The 22,814-nt window shown below is 39.5% G+C and overlaps 3 protein-coding genes across 3 annotated transcripts; 2 read left to right on the top strand and 1 right to left on the bottom strand.

Moving 5' to 3' along the window:
• Window positions 1-1,477: 1,477 nt before the first annotated feature.
• LOC126758647 (uncharacterized) lies at window positions 1,478-5,032 on the top strand. Its single transcript, XM_050473000.1, is given in 5 exon segments — window positions 1,478-1,948; window positions 2,085-2,253; window positions 4,007-4,324; window positions 4,416-4,728; window positions 4,731-5,032. Coding segments are annotated over 5 exon segments (1,269 nt in total). The 5' UTR covers window positions 1,478-1,577; the 3' UTR covers window positions 4,829-5,032.
• Window positions 5,033-6,492: 1,460 nt separating this feature from the next.
• Window positions 6,493-8,084, top strand: LOC126758648 (uncharacterized). Its single transcript, XM_050473001.1, has 4 exons — window positions 6,493-6,906; window positions 6,967-7,135; window positions 7,198-7,515; window positions 7,581-8,084. The coding sequence occupies exons 1-4, from the start codon at window positions 6,548-6,550 to the stop codon at window positions 7,992-7,994; spliced, it is 1,260 nt and encodes a 419-aa protein (XP_050328958.1). The 5' UTR covers window positions 6,493-6,547; the 3' UTR covers window positions 7,995-8,084.
• Window positions 8,085-12,678: 4,594 nt separating this feature from the next.
• On the bottom strand, window positions 12,679-22,733 carry LOC126758632 (serine/threonine-protein kinase ATR). Its single transcript, XM_050472978.1, has 6 exons — window positions 22,094-22,733; window positions 19,508-22,037; window positions 19,147-19,440; window positions 13,766-17,956; window positions 12,973-13,701; window positions 12,679-12,909 (listed from the first exon to the last, which is right to left on the bottom strand). The coding sequence occupies exons 1-6, from the start codon at window positions 22,342-22,344 to the stop codon at window positions 12,784-12,786; spliced, it is 8,121 nt and encodes a 2,706-aa protein (XP_050328935.1). The 5' UTR covers window positions 22,345-22,733; the 3' UTR covers window positions 12,679-12,783.
• Window positions 22,734-22,814: the final 81 nt, after the last annotated feature.

The raw sequence follows: 22,814 nt of genomic DNA, 5'->3' as shown, positions 1-22,814 counted from the left end.
TTGCAATACGACGATGATTAATAAAACAGATTCTTACGAGTACTATAAAAATAGAATCAAAGCAATTCACAATATATGTATGACAATATATATTATAACTTGTATAACCCTACAAGTAACAAAAGAATCAGCTGTTTTCCAAGAATTTTTCACAGCTGAGATCACCTGATCGAAATCTGCCTTTTTTAGGCACAGGGATGTAATTAAAAGAAATGTAGTAGATCAACTTTTTTGTGAAAAAGTATGTGTAACTGAAAACATTAATGAAAACTTTCAAGAATATTTTTAAAACAAAAGTTTATTGGATATTTATTGCTCTTCCTCACCACCTCTGAGGTTGCAATGTAGGCGAGCTACCGATCTTTTGTGGGTGTTCCGTTCACCAGGAAGCCTTATTTCACCCTTTTTATATAAGTTAACACAATATTTTATGAACTTCTACATAAATTCCATTCCCACATTATATGCTAGAAATATACAAACCGTTTGCATACTTTGGAGTCCTATTACAACCAAAAGTGCAACTGCGCTAAACGCGCATCCGCTAAATTCTTAAGTGAGCGAAACACGCGCAACCATGTCTTCTTCCCCAAAACCAAATAGCTGCAGGTGAGCGCTACACGCGCAAACCCTTTTAGCTGACCAAGCATCTTTGGTCACGTAGGCCGGCTCAAGCATAGGTTAGATTATAAACCTTAAAGTTAAGTGTAGTCAGTTTTGTAATAAAGCTCAACAGAAGCACATAGTGCTGCTTATAAAAACGCATTGTTTTATTTTTTATGTTATATACAGTTTTAAATCAATCTACTTATTATAAAAAATATGACTAGACAAAAATAAATATATAAGGTCAGGTACAATTCATGAATATTAATTACATTAAAAATATAACATTGACAATATATGTATGTCAAAACAATCAACTGGAAACTGTTTAAACAAAATCCAAAATAAATATAAAAAATCAGGTACAATTCCATTGTATGTATACATTAACAATACAAGTCAAAACAATCAGCTTGTAATTATTTAAACAAAAACTAAAATAAATATAAAAAAATCGGGTACATAGTTTTTACACAAATATTATATAAATATTTTTTTATAAAATTGGAAACGTTTAATAATATATTGATACAATAATTAATATTTTGGACAAAACTGATTAAATTTAATATTTAGGAATTTAAATAATCGAAAAATATTTGAATATTTTATAAAAATATTGTTAAAGTTATAAATTTTAAAACCTAACACGGCAACACACTATAGCAGATTTGAGGCATTTTAACGTTTTAGTAGTAGAATATTTGGGGGCAACCCGAACCAAGTGCCTAATGTGTAGTGGAATATTTAGGGGCAACCCGTACCAAGTGCCTAATTTGTAGATTTTTGCGTATGGTTAGTGAAAAATGAAGGATTGGTTACTTGTAGATTTATACAATGATATTATCCCTGATGTTAGTTTAGCGAGTGGCACAAAACGTTCCGGTGTGAGTTGTTCGGAGCTAAAAGCTGTTGTAGATAGAAAAATAAAACAAAAAAGCTTATTTTCGAAAAATAAGCAAATTATAAAAATGCTTATAAAAAATCCGAATAATATTTTTGTGCCGGATTATTTGGATGAGAATTTTTTCGTGGCCGCACTCGAAGAGGGTTTGCGTGAAATCCAGCTAACGGTAAATGAAATAACTTTCGAATGGGGCAGCAACCCCGGTGATAATTACTGTTCACGCATCTATCGCGTCTCAGTCGCCTATGAGCGTCTAGTCGACGATGATGAGCCGCCGGTACAAGAGCAGCGTTCGTTAATCGTCAAAAGTATACCGATTTCGAAGGACACACGTTTCCTTGAAGATGTAGGTGTTTTTGTTAAGGAGAAATTGGCCTACTTGGATGTATTGCCACGTCTACAAATACTTGTAGACGGTCCGAAATTTTCTGCCACGTTAGTATACTCAATGAAAATCCGGAAAATTTAATTTTTTATGAAATAATATTTATTGAATGTTTTTAAATGTGTTGCGGTTTTTTCGGATATTCTAAATTATAATTTGGTGTTCTTTTTTTGGAATTCTGCTTAGCTGCCTTTATGCAGTCAAAGCACCCACTCGCACCATTGTGTTTACTGACTTAAAACCCGAAGGATTTGTGCTTGCCTCGCGACAGGATCAGCTCGATTGGGCACACTGTGAATTGATCTTGCAACAAACAGCGCGCCTACATGCCACGTCAATGATTTTAGCCCAGCGTGTAAGTATATTGAAGAGGCGTAGGTAATCATTTTTTTATATCATTACTGCTTGGTGTATAATGCGAAATAATCAAAAAACGAGCTTTATAAGAGCTTTATATGAAAATAAATGTGAGACTAATTTTCCAAGCCAAAATATATCTCATCACGGCTTAAAGTTTTAAGTATTGATATCAACTACACTTTATAATGTTTGATTTCGCTTCGGATACTAGCAAAGTTTTCTGGCTACCTTTTAAAAACTAATGAATGGCAAAAGGTGGTTACATAATTTGTTTAGTCATAATATCGGGTGATTTTTTAAGAGCTTGATAATTTTTTAAAAAAAAAAACGCATAAAATTTGCAAAATCTCATCGGTTCTTTATTTGAAACGTTAGATTGGTTCATGACATTTACTTTTTGAAGATAATTTCATTTAAATGTTGACCGCGGCTGCGTCTTAGGTGGTCCATTCGGAAAGTCCAATTTTGGGCAACTTTTTCGAGCATTTCGGCCGGAATAGCCCGAATTTCTTCGGAAATGTTGTCTTCCAAAGCTGGAATAGTTGCTGGCTTATTTCTGTAGATAGATGATATATATAGGCGTTAAATCGCATGATGGTGGCCAACTTACGGGTCCATTTCTTGAGATGAATTGTTCTCCGAAGTTTTCCCTCAAAATGGCCATAGAATCGCGAGCTGTGTGGCATGTAGCGCCATCTTGTTGAAACCACATGTCAACCAAGTTCAGTTCTTCCATTTTTGGCAACAAAAAGTTTGTTAGCATCGAACGATAGCGATCGCCATTCACCGTAACGTTGCGTCCAACAGCATCTTTGAAAAAATACGGTCCAATGATTCCACCAGCGTACAAACCACACCAAACAGTGCATTTTTCGGGATGCATGGGCAGTTGGCCACCAAGAATGCGATTTAACGCCTTTAGACTATTTTTTGTTACGTCAAGTCTAAAGTCCCCAGAAATAAGCCAGCAACTATTCCAGCTTTGGAAGACAAATTTCCGAAGAAATTCGGGCTATTCCGAAAAAGTTGCCCAAAATTGGACTTTCCGAATGGACCACCTAAGACGCAGCCGCGGTCAACATTTAAATGAAATTATCTTCAAAAAGTAAATGTCATGAACCAATCTAACGTTTCAAATTTTTCAAATTTTATGCAGTTATAAAAAATCACCCGACATATACATCTTATTCAACTATATTTAGCTCACATTTAGATCTTGCAATAGAATTTTTTTTCTACATATATATATATATACATATATACATTAGGGTGATTCAAAAATTTTTTTTTTTTTTTTTTCAATTAGTACTCGCAAAAATAAGTTCCTAGACACCTCTAAGAAAGCCTCTCCAAATATGAGTTTTTAATTGTAACGGGAAGGTCCTCCGCCTAACGGTTTTCTATTTTTTCTTATTATCAGATAGAAAAATTTATATCTCGCTTCCAACTACTTGAAAAAATATCTTGTTAATTAGGTTTTGTAGGAAATTGAATGCTCTAAAATATGGTCTCTTATGATTTTTTCGTAAACCCAACCGTTTAAAAGATATTAACGGTTGAAATTTGACTATTTTTGGAAAAATTTTTTATTTCTTATGAATTTTATAACTCAATGAAAAAAAATTATTATGAATAGATTTTTGGAGAGGCTTTCTTAGAGGTGTCTAAGAACCTATTTTTGCGAGTACCAATTGAAAAAAAAAAAAAAAAAACTTTTTGAATCACCCTAATATACATATTATCTATAGGATCCCGATATCACCAAGCGCATGGTCGACGGTATGCTGTGCAAGAAGACTGTATTAAAAAGTGATCTTTTCAAAAATATGGCTGGCAGTAGCTTGAAGCACCTGGCCTACAATGCAGAAAAATGGCCCGGATTTGAAAAGATCGCACAAAAATTGCACTATTTTCACGATAATTTCAAGCCCATATGCGCACATTTAGCAGATCGTCGTGAGGGCGATCGTATCGTTGTGATGAATCATGGTGATCTCTGGACATCAAATTTCATGTATGCCTATGATGATGCCAAGCAACCCGAGAAGCCAACGCGCGCTATTTTTGTAAGTTTTACTGAAACCCGCAAATTTTTCTTCTGGAAATAAAAATAATTAATAATGAAAATTAAGTCATTCATGTTTTATGAACTTTCAGGTGGACTTCCAACTTAATTTCTATGGCAGCCCTGCCTGCGATCTCAACTTCTTTTTCAGCACTAGCGTGCGTCTGAATTTGCTAAAGGATCGACGAGACGATCTCATTAATGTGTATTACAAAACATTCAAGGAGACCTTGGAGTTCCTTCATTACGAAAATATACCGACTTTAGAAGATCTAAAATATGAATTGCGCGCTCGTGAACTTTACGGGTTTTTCGGTTTGTTCGGTTTTCTGCCCATAATTACTATGCCAAAAGAGCTATCAGAAGATAGCAGTTTTGAAAGTTTCTTTGATAATGAATCTGTCCGTCTAAAGTACAAAAAGTATTTGCACAAGAACATTTGCAAGCGCAGCTAAAGTATGGACTAAAGCGCTTAGAGGATATGGGTGTGTTCGACGAGTTTTAGTTTCTCTTTAAAATTTAGTATAACAACATTCTAGATGCTGTGAGCATATACATACATAACTATGTAGATATTAATATAGATCCCAAATAAAAATATTATGCTATGTCTATGTCTAAAAATAATTTCATCTAAAATATGTACATACATATGTATTGCGTGTAAGCAAATAGTATAAATAAACGAAAAATTTTCTACAGTTAATAATTTTCTAAAGTATTTCTTAATGGATTTATCCTAGAACACATTTGGTAATATTTTCAGTTTTATTTTTTTATAAAATTTCAAAATAAGTTGAAATTTCTAGAAACCGTTTCGAAATATTCAAAGTAGTTTTGTAGTGACGACCTTCCAATGTATTTTAAAGGGTTACATGGGTTTACGGGTTTCAAAAAATCGATATTTTTATTGTCTTATTAAATTGTACGACACCTCTCGAATATTGTCCTAAATTTTCAAGTTGATCCGAGTAATAGTTTCGGAGCTACAGCCTTGAGACCTTATGCACTTGTGTCCCACTTTTATTGTCGCTCGAAACTGTCTTTTTGAAGTCGGTTGGCAAGAACGAGAACTATTTAACCGATCTTTTAAAATTTACACAGATTTTTGGGATACAATTCATAAAGACTTGGGCGAACGATTTTCTTTTCAATTATAACAATTTGAAAATAAAATGCAGCGAAATTTTCACTGAAATTTTCATTTTTATGTTAAAATGTCTTCCAAAAATACAATTTTCGGTTTTTTTCCTTCGGCCAAGTTCTTCTTAAAAGTTTTAACATTAATGTTTTCCCTTCAGACGATCCTGTAAGAAGTTATCCTGCCAACGCGAGCGCATATTTTTTCTGAGAGGTCACCGGAAATGGTGTCGCAATGGCCGAGTTTAAAATATTTTTTTTTTTTTCAAAATTTTCAGATTTTCTTTGTTATTGGTGTATGTTTGTAACAGTAAAAAAAATTTAAAAAAATATTTATATTTTATATAAGAACAAATTTTTTGAAAAAATGCTGTTTTTTACTCGATAAAATCAATGTAACCCCCTAAGAAAGTAAGAAAGAAAGACTTATTTAGATCTCGATATTTATTTGGTAAATTTAGAAAAGTTTCGAAGCAAATTACTATCGAACGCTATGAGATGAATATAGTTGTACGGATCTTCAAAATGTTTTCAATAAAAAAATGCTTAAAGGAATTTAAAACTTTTGCAGATGCGGCAGCACTACCATCTTAAAATTTTTAGATATCGTAAAATTAGTATCCGCCTAAATTCTCGTTTAATGGTATGCAACGACCAAAGAATAAATTTTTGACATCTGCAAGTTGCTTGCAATACGACGATGATTAATAAAACAGATTCTTACTATAAAAATAGAATCAAAGCAATTCACAATATGTGACTTATGGGCATAATACTCAAGCTGCCCTCGATGATGTATTAACTTTGATTAGAAATGTCAATCAGAGTATGAGTATATGCACTCGAACTCTGCATAATAAACGGATTGTGCCTACCCAAAGCCGGCACGACTCATCAATTGAAACCAATTAAACCGACAAATGGATTGTGCTCTATCTTGCGGAAAGTATACGTACTAGATGTACAGATTTCATAAATCTACAATACAAAAGATTTTATATAAAAATGTAATCCAAACATAGGAAAATTAATAGTTTCGGTTGAAAAGTGTTAGAGTGAGGTTGCTTCGAAAACACTAGACGGAATGGCGACTTTTGCGATCGGCGAAATACCCAACTACTTCAATATGGAGTTTTTCAAAAGAGCTCTAGAGAATGGTTTGCGAATGGGCGATCTTAAAATATTGGGCATATCCATTGAGAATCTAACAATGGGTGGCGAAAATTACTGCAGTAACATATTTCGGGCGACTATTAAGTATAAAACCAACGAGGATCAGCAAACCGAACAGACGATAATTGTAAAAAATATGCCGAAACAAAAGCAAAGTGTACTTAGTCGTTTGAATATCTATCGTAAGGAGACCATCTTCTATTTGGATATCAAACCTAAAATGGAAGCGCTCATGTGGTACTTGGATAAGCCATGGAGTCTGGCAGCTAGGTTGTATTAATAGTTTCTAGGGGGGTAAAGGATAAATTGATATTTCTTTCCTGCTTTTAGGCACTTTCACTCAACCACCGAACCGGAGCAGAATATTATGTTCGAGGATCTGAGTATGCTGGGCTTTATGTTGGAGAGTCGACAAGTGGGACTTGATTTGGCGCATGCGCAAATTGTTATGCAAAAGTTGGGTGAATACCATGCACTTACTATGTTGATGGCAGAGAGGGTAAATATCAAGGAAAACTATATAAATAAAATTCTAAAATAATATTTGCATAACCACTTTAGTCACCTGCAATTATTATCGATCATTTTGCCTTCGGACTTTTGAATAAAGACTCAATCAAGAAGGAAGCTTTTAAAGCTTTATTTGGTGCACAGCTGTTAAAGCTCGCTACACTTGTTGCCGAATACCCCACAATGGAGCCAATATCAAAGAAATTATTAAAATATTACGATCACTTCACGGAACGCGTGCTCGAGTCCGTCTATCCGTTGCGTGGTAATGTTAATGTATTAAATCATGGCGACTTGTGGGTAAATAATATGTTCTTCAAATACGACTGTAACCCAACAAAATTTAAAGCGCCGAGCGAAGTTAGATTTGTAAGTTTTACCTACCTTTAGTTCCCTTAAAATAGTTCTCAAATTGTAAACGCTCCAAATTGCAGATCGATTTTCAGTTGTGTTATTACGGCAGTATTGGATTCGATATCAATTATTTTTTGAATACCAGCATTCAGCTAGATGTGTTGAAAAATCATCGTGGATCCTTGATTGAAACATATTATGACGGTTTAGTGCGGACCCTCAAAGCTTTACCGTACAATAATCCAATACCCAAATTCACCGATATTTTAGAGGAGATTGCTCAGCGTGAAAGTTTCGGCTTCTTCGTTGCATTCGGATTCTTTCCGTTAATGTCCATGTTCACAATGGACTCGCAGGATAACTCTTTAGAGAAATTCTATGATGAGGAATTCGCTCGTCGCAAAATCGAGCTAATGTTTCAAAGTAATCCACGAACGATGGAGACACTGAAATATTCTCTACAGCGTTTCGATGAATTGAAGGTCTTGGATTGACTCCTTAATAGTAGGTGAATTGATTCAGCTATTATACATGTATTTTTTTATAATTAAAGGCAGACTTGGCTTGCTTTTTATTCTACAATAGCTTAATAATCTTTTCATACCGATATCAGATTTAGGTGTAACAGTATATTTGTTTCTGTACTCTCCTCTTTAGTACTGGGTTCATCCAGAAAGTAATAAGACTGAGTCGATTTAAAAAAATTATTGAACCAATCGTTTCAATTCTTTAAAAACTTTCATAATAGACTCCTTCTGCGTCCATGCACCGCTGCCAAGCATTGAAGGCGTCACGGAAGGCATTCTCCGGAATAGCTTTGGGAACCGAAGTGCATGCTACTTGGATCCTCTTTCATCGGCCTTTTCAGGCAAGGAAACAAAAAAAAGTCCGAGGGGCCACATCTGGGCTGTATACCGTCTGGTTAGGTAGCTGTTCACAAGGAAGGTGTTGTGAGCCGTTATGTCGTGGTGCAACTTCCAATCGGCTGCGATGTCTTGTCGGACCCGATTGACCCTTCGTTTGAGTCTCTTGAGGACTTCCACGTAAAAGAGGAACAAATGTATGGTGGAAGGTGCATCGTTTTCACTTTGGATTTGTTTATTCATCAGCGACGTGTTCCTCCCAAAACACCTGGCGCCACCGAAACACCCTGTAAATTTTTATCGAAATTTGAGGTAGATTCTAGGCAAGGTTTAATAACGGAATACGAAGATAAAGAGATGAAAATTAGTCCGTATTATTTCCTTTATTTGAATCTATATTCTGTTATATTATTTCCTTCGAATTCGCATTTCCGAATTGAAAGGCAATTGATCGGATAACAAGGCCAGCGTGGAGCAGCGGGGTACAACAACCGTTTAAAGTGTCTGCTGTCACTCCCATGCTCTCGCCTGCGGTTACGGCGTTCGTCGCCCATCAGCTAGTCGCCATCAGTAAAAAGGTTACATAGCAGCTGCTGAACTACCGCTTAGAAGGCTAAGCAGCTGACAGACCGCTTCGAGCTCACTTAACACAAACCTTGTTCGGGGCAAACCGATGCGAAACTGTGTAAACAAAGCGAACTGTGTTGCATTTGAGGCTTTGTAGCATGCAACATTAGCATGTTGTTGTTTTATGTGAATGTTGCTACCAAATATATGGATGTAAACTACCGGCATAGCAGAAGCGATGAGCTCATACAGATTGTGTTGACAAAATTTGAACGTGACCAAACGGTAGCAAAGTAAACTACATACCTGAAACATTGGCGAGCATACAGTACAACAACAATGCTCATAGTAGTTCTAGTTGCGAAACACAGTGTTTAAGTTTTCGATCTTTGTGGCAAATATTATTGAAAGCGCGTTGTCGCAGCATTTGTTGACGGCAGTATCGGTCTCCAGGATGGATATCGTCAAAGCCAGATAGTCAGAAATTCTTAAAGCCGTATCTGAGTTTTTCGACAACAGAGATCAAAACGCTTAAAGAGACAAACTTTCCTGAAGCCAAGGAGCTTATTAACCCATGTGATTTAACCCGTTTCCCGTGAGGTTCAGACATCTATCAGTAAAACGCAAGAAAACAACGGAGCTGCCCAACGCTCTGCTTTGGGTCCTCTAGTTCCCAACAATTCTCCTGTAACCAAGTGTTCCAAATTCGGAGCTTAGGATCCCCGACGCCATAGTTCTTTAGCTTGAAGTAAACTAAAACTAAATTGTAAGGAAGTAAGAATTTGAAATGTAAAAATATTTTACTCCACATCGACTTTTGCTTAGAATATCCCTCACCCAAAAACCATTGAAACAAATAAAAAGATGAGAATACTAAAGTAAAATAATTGGGGAGGGGATGAAATCGGACCCGTTTTGGTGCTATGTGCTCGACCCGAAACTGCAGTCTGCATGTACAAACATATTTGAACAGCGCCAGACAACCCTCTCGCTCCGCCAGTACATAACTCCCAGCCATCCAAAGCACAGCACCAGAAAGCCAACCACAACCACAAAGCAACGACAACGGTGAACGCAAATCGAATCGAATTCAAAAGAAATGCTTCATGCCACGTACCAAGCTTGGGCATTTAACTGATTGCGCTGATTGCCGCAGTGCACAACAGAAACAACAACAATAATGAAGAAAAGTGCCAACAACTATGGTAGAGAGCAATAACATTGCCAACAACAATAATAACATCGAATTGAAGATCTATACAGTGATTGCAACAGGAACAACAATTTCACATTCGAAAGTGGCAACAATAGGTGGCAACTGAGGTAACAGCAGTAGCCGACGTCCGCAAACGCTTGCGCCTGTTTAGACGGCATTCGGTCGGGCAAAGTTTTTTGCCAATCTTACCTGGTGCTCTCGTACATTTGTGGAGTCGTTGGTGCATAGTTTTTATGTTGCAACACACGTACCTTTACCACCCTCGCACAATGTAAACATGGCACGATACACGACCGTGCAAACAAAAACAACAATGGCAAACAGTAGCAATACCGCTAGTCAAAACAAAAGCAAACAGTGATGGCCATCGTTTGACACAGTAGCCGAGGAATCCAGCTGAGTCCTTGTCGTCGCGACAAGCCACGCTCTTGCCGAAGTGGCAGTGCTATTCTGGGTCGGATCATAATCGTTGAAAATGTATCCAGCTGCGTCACATACCGATAGAGCAGCTGCGCGTAGCATATGCTCATTTCACTTTGGCATCGATGATAACGTTGAATTAAAAGCGGATTCATCATTTACACCGTTATAGTGGGTTGACAGAGAGATAAGAAAGGTGCGGAATGGTATGCGCAGGCCACCTTATAAACATACATACATGCATTTCTTTGCACTAGACATTCCGGAAACTATCGGGTGTTCTCATAAACTTTTTTGACTCAAAAAGGTTGTGTGCCACCGAACAAAGCTCTTGAAATATTGCAATGAAACCTCTATATAACTAGAATAGAGTATTGAGATTTGTGGACAATTCACAAAGAAATTTTGCTTCGCCTAACTTCAGACATTTGTTTTGACAGAAAAGTTCGATGTACGTTTACACAAAAAGTTTTCGACTTGAACCCAAGCAAAATATTGGGAAAGCTTAGTCAAGCAACAGTCGTTTTAGTACTATGTACTGTCACGCAAAGCGAGGAAAGTTGTATGTGAATGGGGCTTTAATATTGCCCAGAAACCAAAACTAATACGATTTATAACTTTATTGCGATTGTTATAGTTGCTAAACCGCATAATACTTTCCGGCTCCACACTGTCTAACTTTTCCTAGTTGATAAGATAACCGAAGTATATGGTAGTTTGTATATACTATATAACCGTTTTTTTTCAATTGCAATTTGTGCCTAAATGTTATCTGGCGAACTAGAGAGACTAGTTTTATGGGCCCTGCGATATCGTTACAAAGTTCGTAATTGCATGCAGAGCTTAATGATGTTTGTCGGAAGAGTAATAAAATAACAAAAAGCAGCGTCGTCAGCGTAGGTTATCACCCATTTCTCGAGTTCTTCAAGTAGGCTTTTAATCCGCAAAATTTAATGCTGTGGGAAAAGTATAGTACAGTCAAAATACTACATATGAGGTGCTTGAGGTTCGATTGTACTACAAACTTTCTCCTGCATCCGCCCGCATATAGTTCAAGGTTCCGCACCTATCGAGAAAGGTGCCTACATTGGGTGCTGGGCTCTTAACAGTTTACTCCTCGGTACTCTACTCCTAATGTACAGATCCAGGAATCTCTCCAACGTTTTCAACAGAAACGAGGCTAAGCTAATGGGTCTCAAGTCCTTTTCACCGACGTTAGGTATAAACGCAAACTTAACCAGTTTCCAGGCTTTCCTAAGATGACTGAACGTAACACAATTCGCGAAGACGAATTGACAGTACACTGCTGTTCTGGAGATATGTATGTGCAGTTATGGTGCAACTTTAATTACTAGAGTAAAATACTAAAGGATGAAGTCATGTGTAAAAGCCATTCACTTGGGAGTGGGCAGAAACGATTCTTTCTCGACTTTCAGTCTTTGACCAAGTAACCTCCTTTGGGACCCGCCACGTAAAAAACGCCATCAATTAAAAATTACCAATAGCCTCGGATGAGATACCGTATCAAACGCATTAAGGATTACGATCTGGGAAGGTGCCTCTGCCCAGCTGTTAGATGTTCTCGCGAAAATAAAGACAGACATCAACGCCGTCCAAGAAGTGCGCTGGCCATATAAAGGAGTGCAAATTCGATGTGGGATTCGTGGTGGGAGAGAAACGCCGTCGCCGAGTTATGACGTTCACCCTGATGGTCTAGCCACAATCCGCATCAAAGCGAAGTTTTTCAACATATAGCTGACAGAAGAGAAGGACGATATGACCAAAGATGCCTTCTATAAACGCTTGGATCGCACCTATGAGAGCTGCCACCATCACGATGTCAAAATCGTTCTTGGCGACTTTAACGCTAGGTTGAGCAAAGAAGATATCTTTGGTACAACGGTCTGGAAATTCAGCCTCCATCGGAAACATCCCCAAATAGGTTTGAGTCAGATCGATTTTGCCGGGGCTCGAGGGTTATCTGTAGTACTAAATTCCAGCATAAGAAAATTGATCAAGCTACCTGGCTGTCTTCAGATCGAATAGATATATGTATTTTATTGCTTTATTTGATTCTGTAAGGTTGAAAGAACATAAATAACAAAACCGACATTTTATTAAAAAATCAACATTTTATTACAAAAAATTAAACATCACGCAATCTTAAGAATCCGGCAAACGCGAAGTAAATAAAGTAATATATCTTTTAATACTTTCTTAAATATAAGAACCCCAGCCAATGTACATGGCAGCCAGATTGTCAATACTCGTAGCTTCTGCTACCAAAAAATTCACTTGGCCTTCGGTTGACAGCGGCATGCTGTTTGCTTGCGTTCGCTTCACCTGTAGAAATATTCATTTATTAAAGAATTTCATTACGTGGATCATATAATTGCGATAACTTACATAGCCCTGCAGTCTTTCTTCGATGCGACGCACATCCATCAAAGCCTTGGGATCGGTCAACTCCAGTGAGGGTTTGGTCTTACCGCTAAAGCTACGGTTCAGCGCCACAAGATCATAAACGAACGGTCGCAGAACTGACATTAAAGTTTTCGACTGCTTTTTCAGTACGCGCATGGTTATCTCACAACAACGTCGGTACATGCCTTCAACGCCCAATGGCCCCATGGCATAGACCATGTTGTGGGTGAGGCGGAAGGGCACTAATTCTGGGTAGGCAAAGAGCTCGCCCTGGTTGAAGAGGCAATTGAAATCGACATGCACCGCATCACCAGTCGTCTCATCGAAGAGCAAGTTTTCACCATGGCGATCACCCAACCCGAGAATATAGCCCACCATAGACATAACGGCAACAGTTTTGACGTAAGCGCAACGTGCTTCATACCAACTATTGGGCGTGCAAAAGCGTCGACGTAACCACTCCTGGAAAACAGGCGGATGGGCGGGCAATAACGTGTCTAGAAACACGCTACGTTTCTTTTCCATTGGATCCGTTCGAGGCAACGCACACTGACGCAGCATACGATCGGGTAATCCCAAGCCACGCATGCGATAAACCGAGTTACAAATGGCGCGGAAGGAGTTCAACTTTGGCAGCCACTCCACCAGACCGCATTCCTCATTAAATGGAATGGCAGCGTAGGTGCGAATACGAAGGCAACGATGACGTGCCTGTTTAGAAAATTTTAATATACAAATTAGGGAGATTTTACGTGCCAAAAATACAATTTTATACCTGTGAGTCTTGATGCAGGAACCTTTTAACCAGTCCATTAAATTCCATCAATCGATAGTCTTTTCGTAAATCGTCTTTTGGTTTCACCATCACCTCGTAGCACTTACCGTCGCTGCATTGGATGCTAATCTTTTTCGGCTTCGCAGCTGAACGCAACACTGTGATTTCTTCTTTAATTCCACAAATAAAAATTTGTTGGTAGGGAAATGGATTCGCAGGCACTAACGATGGACTTGACGACGTCGACGAAGAGGAAGATGACGATGACGTTCGCTCTAAGTTACCAAACGACAAATTTAAGTCCAGCGACGATGTAGCAGATGTCAGAGGGAATGACGCCTGCATGTACTTCTCGAAAGGCAGCAAAATGTTAGAGAATTTCGGATCTTCAAATAATTTGGGAAGTTGCTTGACAAGCGTGCTCAGTTCATAGGTTCGATCGTGCGCCACATCTTTGTTCGTCAATTCAATTAAACGTTCCGCAAGTATATTGAAATCGTTCAGCTGTTTTTGGAATTGTGGCTTTGCGAGGCGCCCATCGGTAAAAATCAATTTGCAGCGCTTCACACGATTTGTTTGCGACGACTTAAGTATTGGCAGCAACATCCATAAGGATTGCTGTGGAAAATGTTCGAGCAACTTGATCACAATGGTACGGAGGACGGCGAATACATCGTTCGATGGATGGCATATACGACTCAGCAATTGTGAGAAAGCCGTATAGAATATGGCGGTAGGCAGCGCATTGGCACAGTTGTTCATGAGCTCATTCATTTTTTTAGCCACCTCTTGCATGGTGTTTGCCTTGGAAGCGAGTGCCGGATCGCTGGACGAGGCTTCACAAACCGATGCGCAACGCGAAGTGAAGTCCAACCACAGGCTCAGCAGCCGTGGCAGCGATTGATATACGTTCTCGCAGCCGCTCTTTAATGACTTTGCATAATTTACCATGATATCGAGCAACAGCTTGCGGCCGGTATCACCGTGCTGCTGTTCCGCCGAGAATGATTCATATATTTTCTCCATGTACTGGGCCAACTGCACATAGCATTTTTCCGAATTGTGATTGCCGAGTATGGCTTCACGAAAGTAGCGCAGATTTAGCTCGGCGCAACTGTTCATCGACTCGGCGCTGTACGTGGCTTGTAGGTATTTCGCTTCCGCATAGAGCGCGCGATCACTCGCGTTGAGTGTGCGTACGTTGCGCTCGCACTGCGCTTCCATGCGCTCCAACTGCTCTTCAAGCAACTTGAACGCATGGGCTTGGTCCCCTTTCTGCCACAAAAGTTTAGCCTTCTCGATGAAGAGCGTCTTGGGCGCGTACTCCGCCGCTTTCATAATACATAGTTGCGCTTGCTGCAGACTGCCAGCTTCACGATACATCTGCACACTGCGCAGCCATAGCTTGCCGATTTCACCATCAATGGCGTCAACAACGCTTTGTCGCAACGTCGACCGCTGAGTGTTTTGTGGAGCGGCGCAAAGCAAGCGCTTACTTTCAACGAGTAGATTGCGGCGGAAGCAAAGTATTGGTTCCATGACGCGCACCACTGGCTGCAACACGCACAAGCGCCTGTCCCAGTCGGTGAAGAATTCGCGCACATTCGTAAGACATTGAGTGGCTTTTCCTTCAACTCCATAGCTGGCAATTACCTCGTGCGTGAGTTGCTTATTCTTCTCCATCTCGTTAAGCAAATGTAGTTTCACAACATCTTCATAGGAATATGGATAAGATTTGTGATTGATAACGGAGCAGCTGCGCATGGTCGCCAACACATTGCGACGTATCACATCCAGATGTTGTGTGAAATCGGTCAAAACTGTTGTTTGCTCTTGTGAATGACTGTCGGTGATGGGCTGTCGATAGAGCAGGAACGCTTCGGCGCATTGTATATTCCAATTGGATGTTTTCCGACGCACAACGGAGTCCTCGAGCAGCTCTTGCAATTCATCATAGCGTCCCAGCCGCCATAGCAGCTCCGATTTGCATTCTTTAAAATAATCGTCAGTGTAGTGATCCGTTAGTTTCTGCCATAGCCCATCGGTGATCAACAGCGCCGTTTCGGGTGTGTCCATGCGCAAATAGCAGTTAATCATGCCCTTTATGTGCTCCTGACTGATAGGCTCATCGCTGCACATTAGCTGCTCGTAACAGGTCTGTAACTCTTGTGGCCGATCTACGATGCGATTAACCATTATTTCTTCATCTAAGCTGAGACTTGTCTTTTTCACGTATACGGCGCCTTCGACCGAGTCTGCATCAAGCAACTCGCCATGTATCTCAATCAGGAAGGAAATTTGCTCCTGCAGTCGCTGACATGTGTCCGTCTCTTCAATATAGGCCTCTAGGTACATAAGCGCCCGCGCATACTCATCGGAGTGATAATTGGCCTTGGCAATCAGCAGTTTGTTGAAACGCCGCAGAAAATCACGCACACACTTATAGTTTTTATCCTCCTCATTCACCTTAGTGCCAACGCTATTTATTCGTTGCCATTCGCGGATCCAACGTTGTAAGAAGTCGATTTGTTCCGAACACAATTTCGTGCAGGTTCGTCCAATGTGTTCCAACCCATCATATTGCGCCGTCTGACCGTTGCGCGTGCGTTGTGCCGACTCTCCCGTTGTGGTTAAATCGGTGGCATATTTAGCCGATACGAACTCCTTCAGCCCCGATGCCTCGTAAACCGGCTGTTCTACAATGCCTGCACTACTGAAGCTGAAAACCGCCTCAAACTCCTCGTACATCTTTTGCCGCTGACTCTCGGTGCCATCTTGTAGCGCATGCAATAGTACATAAGGGAAAAATGTAATGAGGGTGTTATTATCACGTTTTATACTCGGCTTGTAGGAGTTTAGCAGATGCTTCGTTTCATCTGCTTGCACAAAGTCAATGAGGCGCGCAGCCCAATTGAATGCCCAGTCGGCGTAGCTTCGGCAATAACTGCTATTGAAAATCGGATGCTCGGCACAACTACTTTCCCGCCGCGAGTTTGTATAACACGAAGTAAGCAGCGGCTCCATCACCTGCCGCATACGCTCTGGCAACGCCTCCCATACATTCAGCTTTTTATTCTCACGCGGCGATACGCCACAAACCGCTAGTGTCTCCTGTATGGCGAGAGAGAAATTATCAACATACTTTGTGTCCTTTTGAAACTGATAAGCGCGACAAAGCTCACTCAGCGCCATTATGGCAAACCCATCGGTGTGCACACTAAGCGGCAGATCATCACGCTGCTCAAACGTGTGGTTCGTTGTTATGTAACTGGGATCAATGGCACCCAACTCGCCCAAACACTTCGCCGATGACAGCTGCAAATTTATGTCCTCGTGCTTGCAACCAGCCACCAAGGTATCTACGAGATTCTCAATTAACGGATCGACAAGCATTTCGCTCAGTACCAGATGATTGATGTCAACACGATTAGCCGCCACGAAATTGCACAAATACGTAAGACCGTAAATGCGCACTTGTGAATTCTCATTGGTAATTTGCCGATAAAGAAATGCGATCTTCTCCAGCAACGTGGAGCGTTCGCTTTTCAGTATCTCTGTTTGACGTGCGACGCACTGAGTTATGGTTGGTGCGATACCCCTTAGTTGCTCGACAAAATACAAGTCGGGAATGTAAGCGCCGAGCAAGCTGTCATTCTTCAGTATCACAAACTCATAAATGGCGTTCACCTCAGATTCGCTGTGCGCCAATAACGGTTGTAGCGAAGCCACGATGCGACTCAGTGACGGCCCCAACTCTTCAATGTTCACAATGTTTAGGAAAATATTCCAAACCTTTAAGCAAATGGACTGCAGGTGACGATCCTGCAGCGACAGCACAAAGCTCAACATGGCGATAATTTTAAAACGGAATTGTGTTACGTGCTTGGCGCCCACAAAACGCAATATCTGTCCGAGACTGTAGAGCGCCTCCTCCTTAAGTGGTTTCTCGAAAGTGGGTTCGGCAAGGCAGGTCTCAAAGTAGGTGATCACGCCAAGAAAACGGTCGGCTATGAATTTTGCAAAATCCCCAGTGTTGGCACTTTGAGTTTTGGCTATTCTCGAAGACTTGCTACTTGAAGCTGTTACACCTGAGCTACCATTGCCAGTGTCGCTGAAGAGCAGGCACTGAAACGCCTTCATGACAAACTGCGGATTGCGGTTGAAGTAGATCAGAAACTCGGACACCGTTTGCTGCATGAGATATAAAATTATTAGTTCTAAAAAATCCAACGGATGCTTAAATTGCTATTTAATCAGAATAATTTATCAACATTAAGATTAACAAGTGAGGGTGGGCTATGTCGGGGTGTAACCAAAGATTTCATACTTTTGCAACTTGCCAGGATCAAAGCCAGGGAAATACTTTTAGGTACAAAAGGTATGTTAGTAATATGGGGCCTATGGCAAGTTTTCACCCGCTTTTATCCATTTTAGGTACAAAGTTAAACCGTTAAACGCTCTCTTAATTTTACTCACATATTTGCCTACATTTCTTATATATAAAAATGAAACGCTATTTCGTTATTTGCCGACATAACGTCCGAACCACAGCGCGGAAAGAAGTGAAAATTTGCACAGGTATAATTTGATTAAGGCTTGTTTTCGCACTGTAACATAGGAATATCAAGATGTGGTTGTTGTAGCGGTAGAGTTTTGCCGAGTTAACAGTCCTTGGCAGGATAAAAGTCCGGGTGCGTTCCGGTTACGTAGACCCGACTGTCGTGGGAACGGAATATCAAGATAATATCATATACTAAATTTGGTCGAGATCGGGAAAGTAGATCCTGAAGTATGGATATTTACAAAAATGTGGACGGCGTCACGCCTATTGTATCATCCCAGGTGTAGAATTTAAAGTCTGATGTATTTATTTATTAATTTATCGACCTTTTTGTAGTTTTTAACAGAACCTTTACATGGGGAATGAGCATACATAGCTACATCGGATTCGTATTCAGCAGGGGACGAAAAATGGCAAGTCGAACAAACAACTAGCTTCATTAAATAGAGAGAGCCAAGCTAGCTGTTATTCTATTGAGGTTTCTACATAATCTCTTAAATTGAATGTAACTAGACATATTCGAGGTTGCTTTCTCAATTAAAATAAAAAAAATGCAATTAGGAAACGATTAAGGATTCCCCAAATGGTTTTAAGTTTTGATAAAATGTTATTACATTTCTGAATAGAATGTGTCAAGGAGTTCCTATCTCACTCTAATTATGCTTTGTTAAATACAATCTACGAAAATAATACATCGGAGTATAGAAATTACTTTTTATCTGCATCTTTTGGTTTTTATTCTACCAAAGGACTTGTTGAGTGTTGCAAAATTGTTAAATAATATATGATAATAGTTTTGAGAGCTTCCTTGTTTACATACCTTCACATCTGTATTCATTAATTTCTTCAAACTGAAATCAGTGCATCGCACAATCAATTCAATACATTTGTTTCCCACTTCCGCCTCTTCAGTTAGGTAGATATGTGTGTATATGCGAAGAAATGAGGCGACGAAGATCGAAGAGATCGGCTTTCGTGTCACTTTCGATATGCAAACAATGAGTCCTTTGCACAGGGGCTCTTTTACACAATATGGCAAAATCATTGTCGTCAAGAGGCGATAATAACGGCAGATAAACTCTTGCACGCAGGAAAAACCTAGCATTTTAGTAAACTGTAAGAAACAGGATATAGATAATTCACAAATTTTATAAACTCTCAGGTAGTTATAACTGACTTACAGCTTTGAGTGAGCGTGTCAGCCGCACACCGTTTTTCAGGAATATCAACACTGCCAACTGCACCACCAAAGTTAGCGCGTCACGTTTGTACCAATTCCATAGTCTTACTGGTTGCAAGCCATGTTTAGCACACATTTCGGTTGCGCACAGCACTGCCTCCTGCACGACTTCCGATTGTGGATGCAGGAGATAAAAGAAAGTAAGTTTGAATAAATGAAAAAGCCATATTTCACTTAGGTTACTGTGCGCACAGCAGGTAATGAGTTCCAGCAACTTTAGCTGAGTCTGGCGCTGTGATGCGGGCGACGACAAAAAAGCTGAAGAGCTCGTGGACGACGCCGATGATAGTGTGGATGGTGTTTGTAGCGACTTCACTATTTGCTGCAGTAGAAATTTTGCGAATTTCATGACAAGTTGTTCATCTCCAGCAGCAAGCAATTTTGGCACGAGCGTGTGTAATATCTCAAGATTCAGTTTAGAGATATTCTGTGCTCTCTGCAACACACTGAACAAATCGTCGGCGCTAATGCGTGAGAATTCCAGGTGACGGCCAATCGGTGTATTTTCAGCGTCCTTTTGTGTGAGCAAAGATTCACATAGTTTGCGACGGACTGCCGCCGGCAGTAAAGGCAACGGTTTTCGCCCTTTCGCAAGAGATTTATTTTGACTTTTGCACTCAAGTAAGATGACTTTTTTAGAACGTATGTATGCCTCTACATCTGCTGCAGTTGAGCATACGTTTTCATTACAAAGTTGGCAAACAATGATATATTCATGGAATGCTACATCAGATGTGGTGGAAGGTGATAATCTTAGAAATATGTGACACGTGGAAGCACCGGCCCCGGGACAATAGGCACTTCGCAGCATTTCCATGGACATGGATGGCATATCTGCCACAGCAACGACAAAATCACGCAATACGCGATCCAAAGTTAACCAGCCGCAAGCAATCAATGTGTGGAAGTGTTCGCAAAAGGCTCTACGAAACTTCGTCAATAATTCAACAGACTCCAATTTCGGATTCACATCAAAGATCCTACTCATTAAGCCATCATAAAGCTTACGTAAATAGGAAGTTACCTCATCCGGTCCATTAATGTTTAAACTGGCAAGCAAGCGAAATGACTCAAATGCAGCAGCCTGTAAGTTTTGAGAAGGATAGCGTTCCTGCGTGGCTGCTTCCAAAGGATTGCTCATGCGTTGTAGCAAAATAATCTGCGTTTTGGTGTTCATTGCGCCGCGTAAAGTAATACTGTTCATAAACAATGCGCAAACATCAAGGTGTAACGTTAAAAGCTCCAAATCTTTAAAATCCACTAAAACTGAATTTCCATTGTACTGGGAGATAACTTGATCCAACTGTGATACATATTCGCAATCCACTAACAATGAAAATAAGTTAATACTATTGTAGTAATTTTCTTGTACCACTTCCTCGACCGTAATTTTACGTAAAGCGTTTAACTGCTGACGTCGACAAAGCCGATGCTCTGCATATATTAGTGCTTGCAACAATTGCTTCAAACGCTTTAAGGGATCTATTCTAATTTTGGGCAAACAAAATGTATCGAAAATTTTCTCTTTGAAGTACTTCAAAGTACGCAGCCGCTTTTCGCTTTGGTTGTCTACACGCGCAATTATAACCGATAATAAGAGCAGAACGAATTCATTTTTCTCCGATAATATGATAAGTTTTTCAGCATCTTTCACGATTACGTCTTCCTCCCCGTCTTCCAATGACAATTGAATAATAAATTGAACGATCTCACGAATAAGCTCACCCAAATTTTTGCTATCATTCTTATTATTGGCTTTTGGTTCCAATTCGGCGCAATTATATAGAATACTTAAGGCCAACATAGTTAAGGCACGTCGCGTCCACTGTAATTCATTACTGAACCTATTCAGTACTCGCATTATGGCAATGGTCACATCTTTAAATCCATCCAACTCTTCTAGTCGTATGCAACGAGCATGCAGCCAAAGTGGAATTTGACTCCATATTAGAGCTAACCCTTGCATGGTCAGTTGGCCATAATGTTCTAGCAATTCAGTGCATTTACAGGCCAGTTCAAATATCTTTTGACAATAGCGTAGCGCCACTAACTTGGTAGTTAAATCACATTCACGTACGACCTGCAGCACACTTAGAAGCGATTCGGCAAATATTTGAGGAAACAATGGATATCCAATAAGTGCGGCAGTATGGAGCACCTGCAATAGCGAACGCACTCTCTCATCCACTACTTCATAAGAGACACGTATAGGTTTAAATGAAAAGTCTGCATCGATTTCTCGCAAACACAAATCTTCACTAAAAAATGCTGTGATTTCAAGGAATTGTTTGGGCTCAGTCTCAATACCAGCTTGATTTATATCTCGTTGCTCATCAAGCAATTGCAGTCCATTTGTTAATTGCCCAATAGCTTTGATGTATGCTGCCACCAAGCGCTCAAATAACAAAGCGCGATTAACCAAACAAGAATGAAGTATCTTTTCCTGTAATTGAATGTTTCGCCCATGCATTCTAAAATGATGTTTTATTTATAAACAATAAAGCAATAAACGCAAAAAAATGCTTACCCCTCTGTACTAAAATTATTTGTATTACATTTAACATTCGAGTCACCTAACCCATTTATAAATTTATTTATAATCCAGAGCACAAAAGTATCTTGAAAGCGGTTATTTAGTTCACGCAAGGAAGGTCGAATAAGAGAAGGCTCCCTGCAAAGTATATCATCGACAAAGGCAAACACATCATTCAAATCTGTACCATCTCTCGAAACCAGATTATAAAGCAATTTCCATATATCTTTTCGCCTCGTTGACATTTCTTAATTCTAAACTTTCGTACAAAAATTAATTAAATAACAAACTTCCTTTAATTTCCACCATAACAAATAAAATTATGACAATTGCGAAATTAAACTGACATTTGCGGCGCCAAAACAACAAACGCGAACAGCTGATTCGAAACGGTTGCCATGTAGTGTTGGAAAACACTTTTATTCTATTAAAAAAACAAACACTTTTAAATTAAAAAAAGTCACATGTCAACGAGCGTAAGTAGAGATCGTAAAAAATAATATTTTCTAATACAAGTAATTATTTACAAATTTAAAACTGTTCCAATTTCCGAAAAGAAACCATAGAATATTTGTCAAAAGTCTAGTTTAGTGACTTTTCCGAAAAATTTCCCAAAGGTCGCCAACGTAAAAAGAAAAAATTATGCGTTATTTATTTCATTCTCATTTTACATTTTTTCCTATAATTTTTAGAGAATTTTTCGAAATATTAGCTA

The sequence above is a fragment of the Bactrocera neohumeralis genome, chromosome 5, assembly GCF_024586455.1.
Source record: "Bactrocera neohumeralis isolate Rockhampton chromosome 5, APGP_CSIRO_Bneo_wtdbg2-racon-allhic-juicebox.fasta_v2, whole genome shotgun sequence".
NCBI lineage: Eukaryota > Metazoa > Arthropoda > Insecta > Diptera > Tephritidae > Bactrocera > Bactrocera neohumeralis.
Note: the sequence above shows the minus strand (reverse complement) of the source record. Positions and strands in the feature narration are given on the sequence as shown.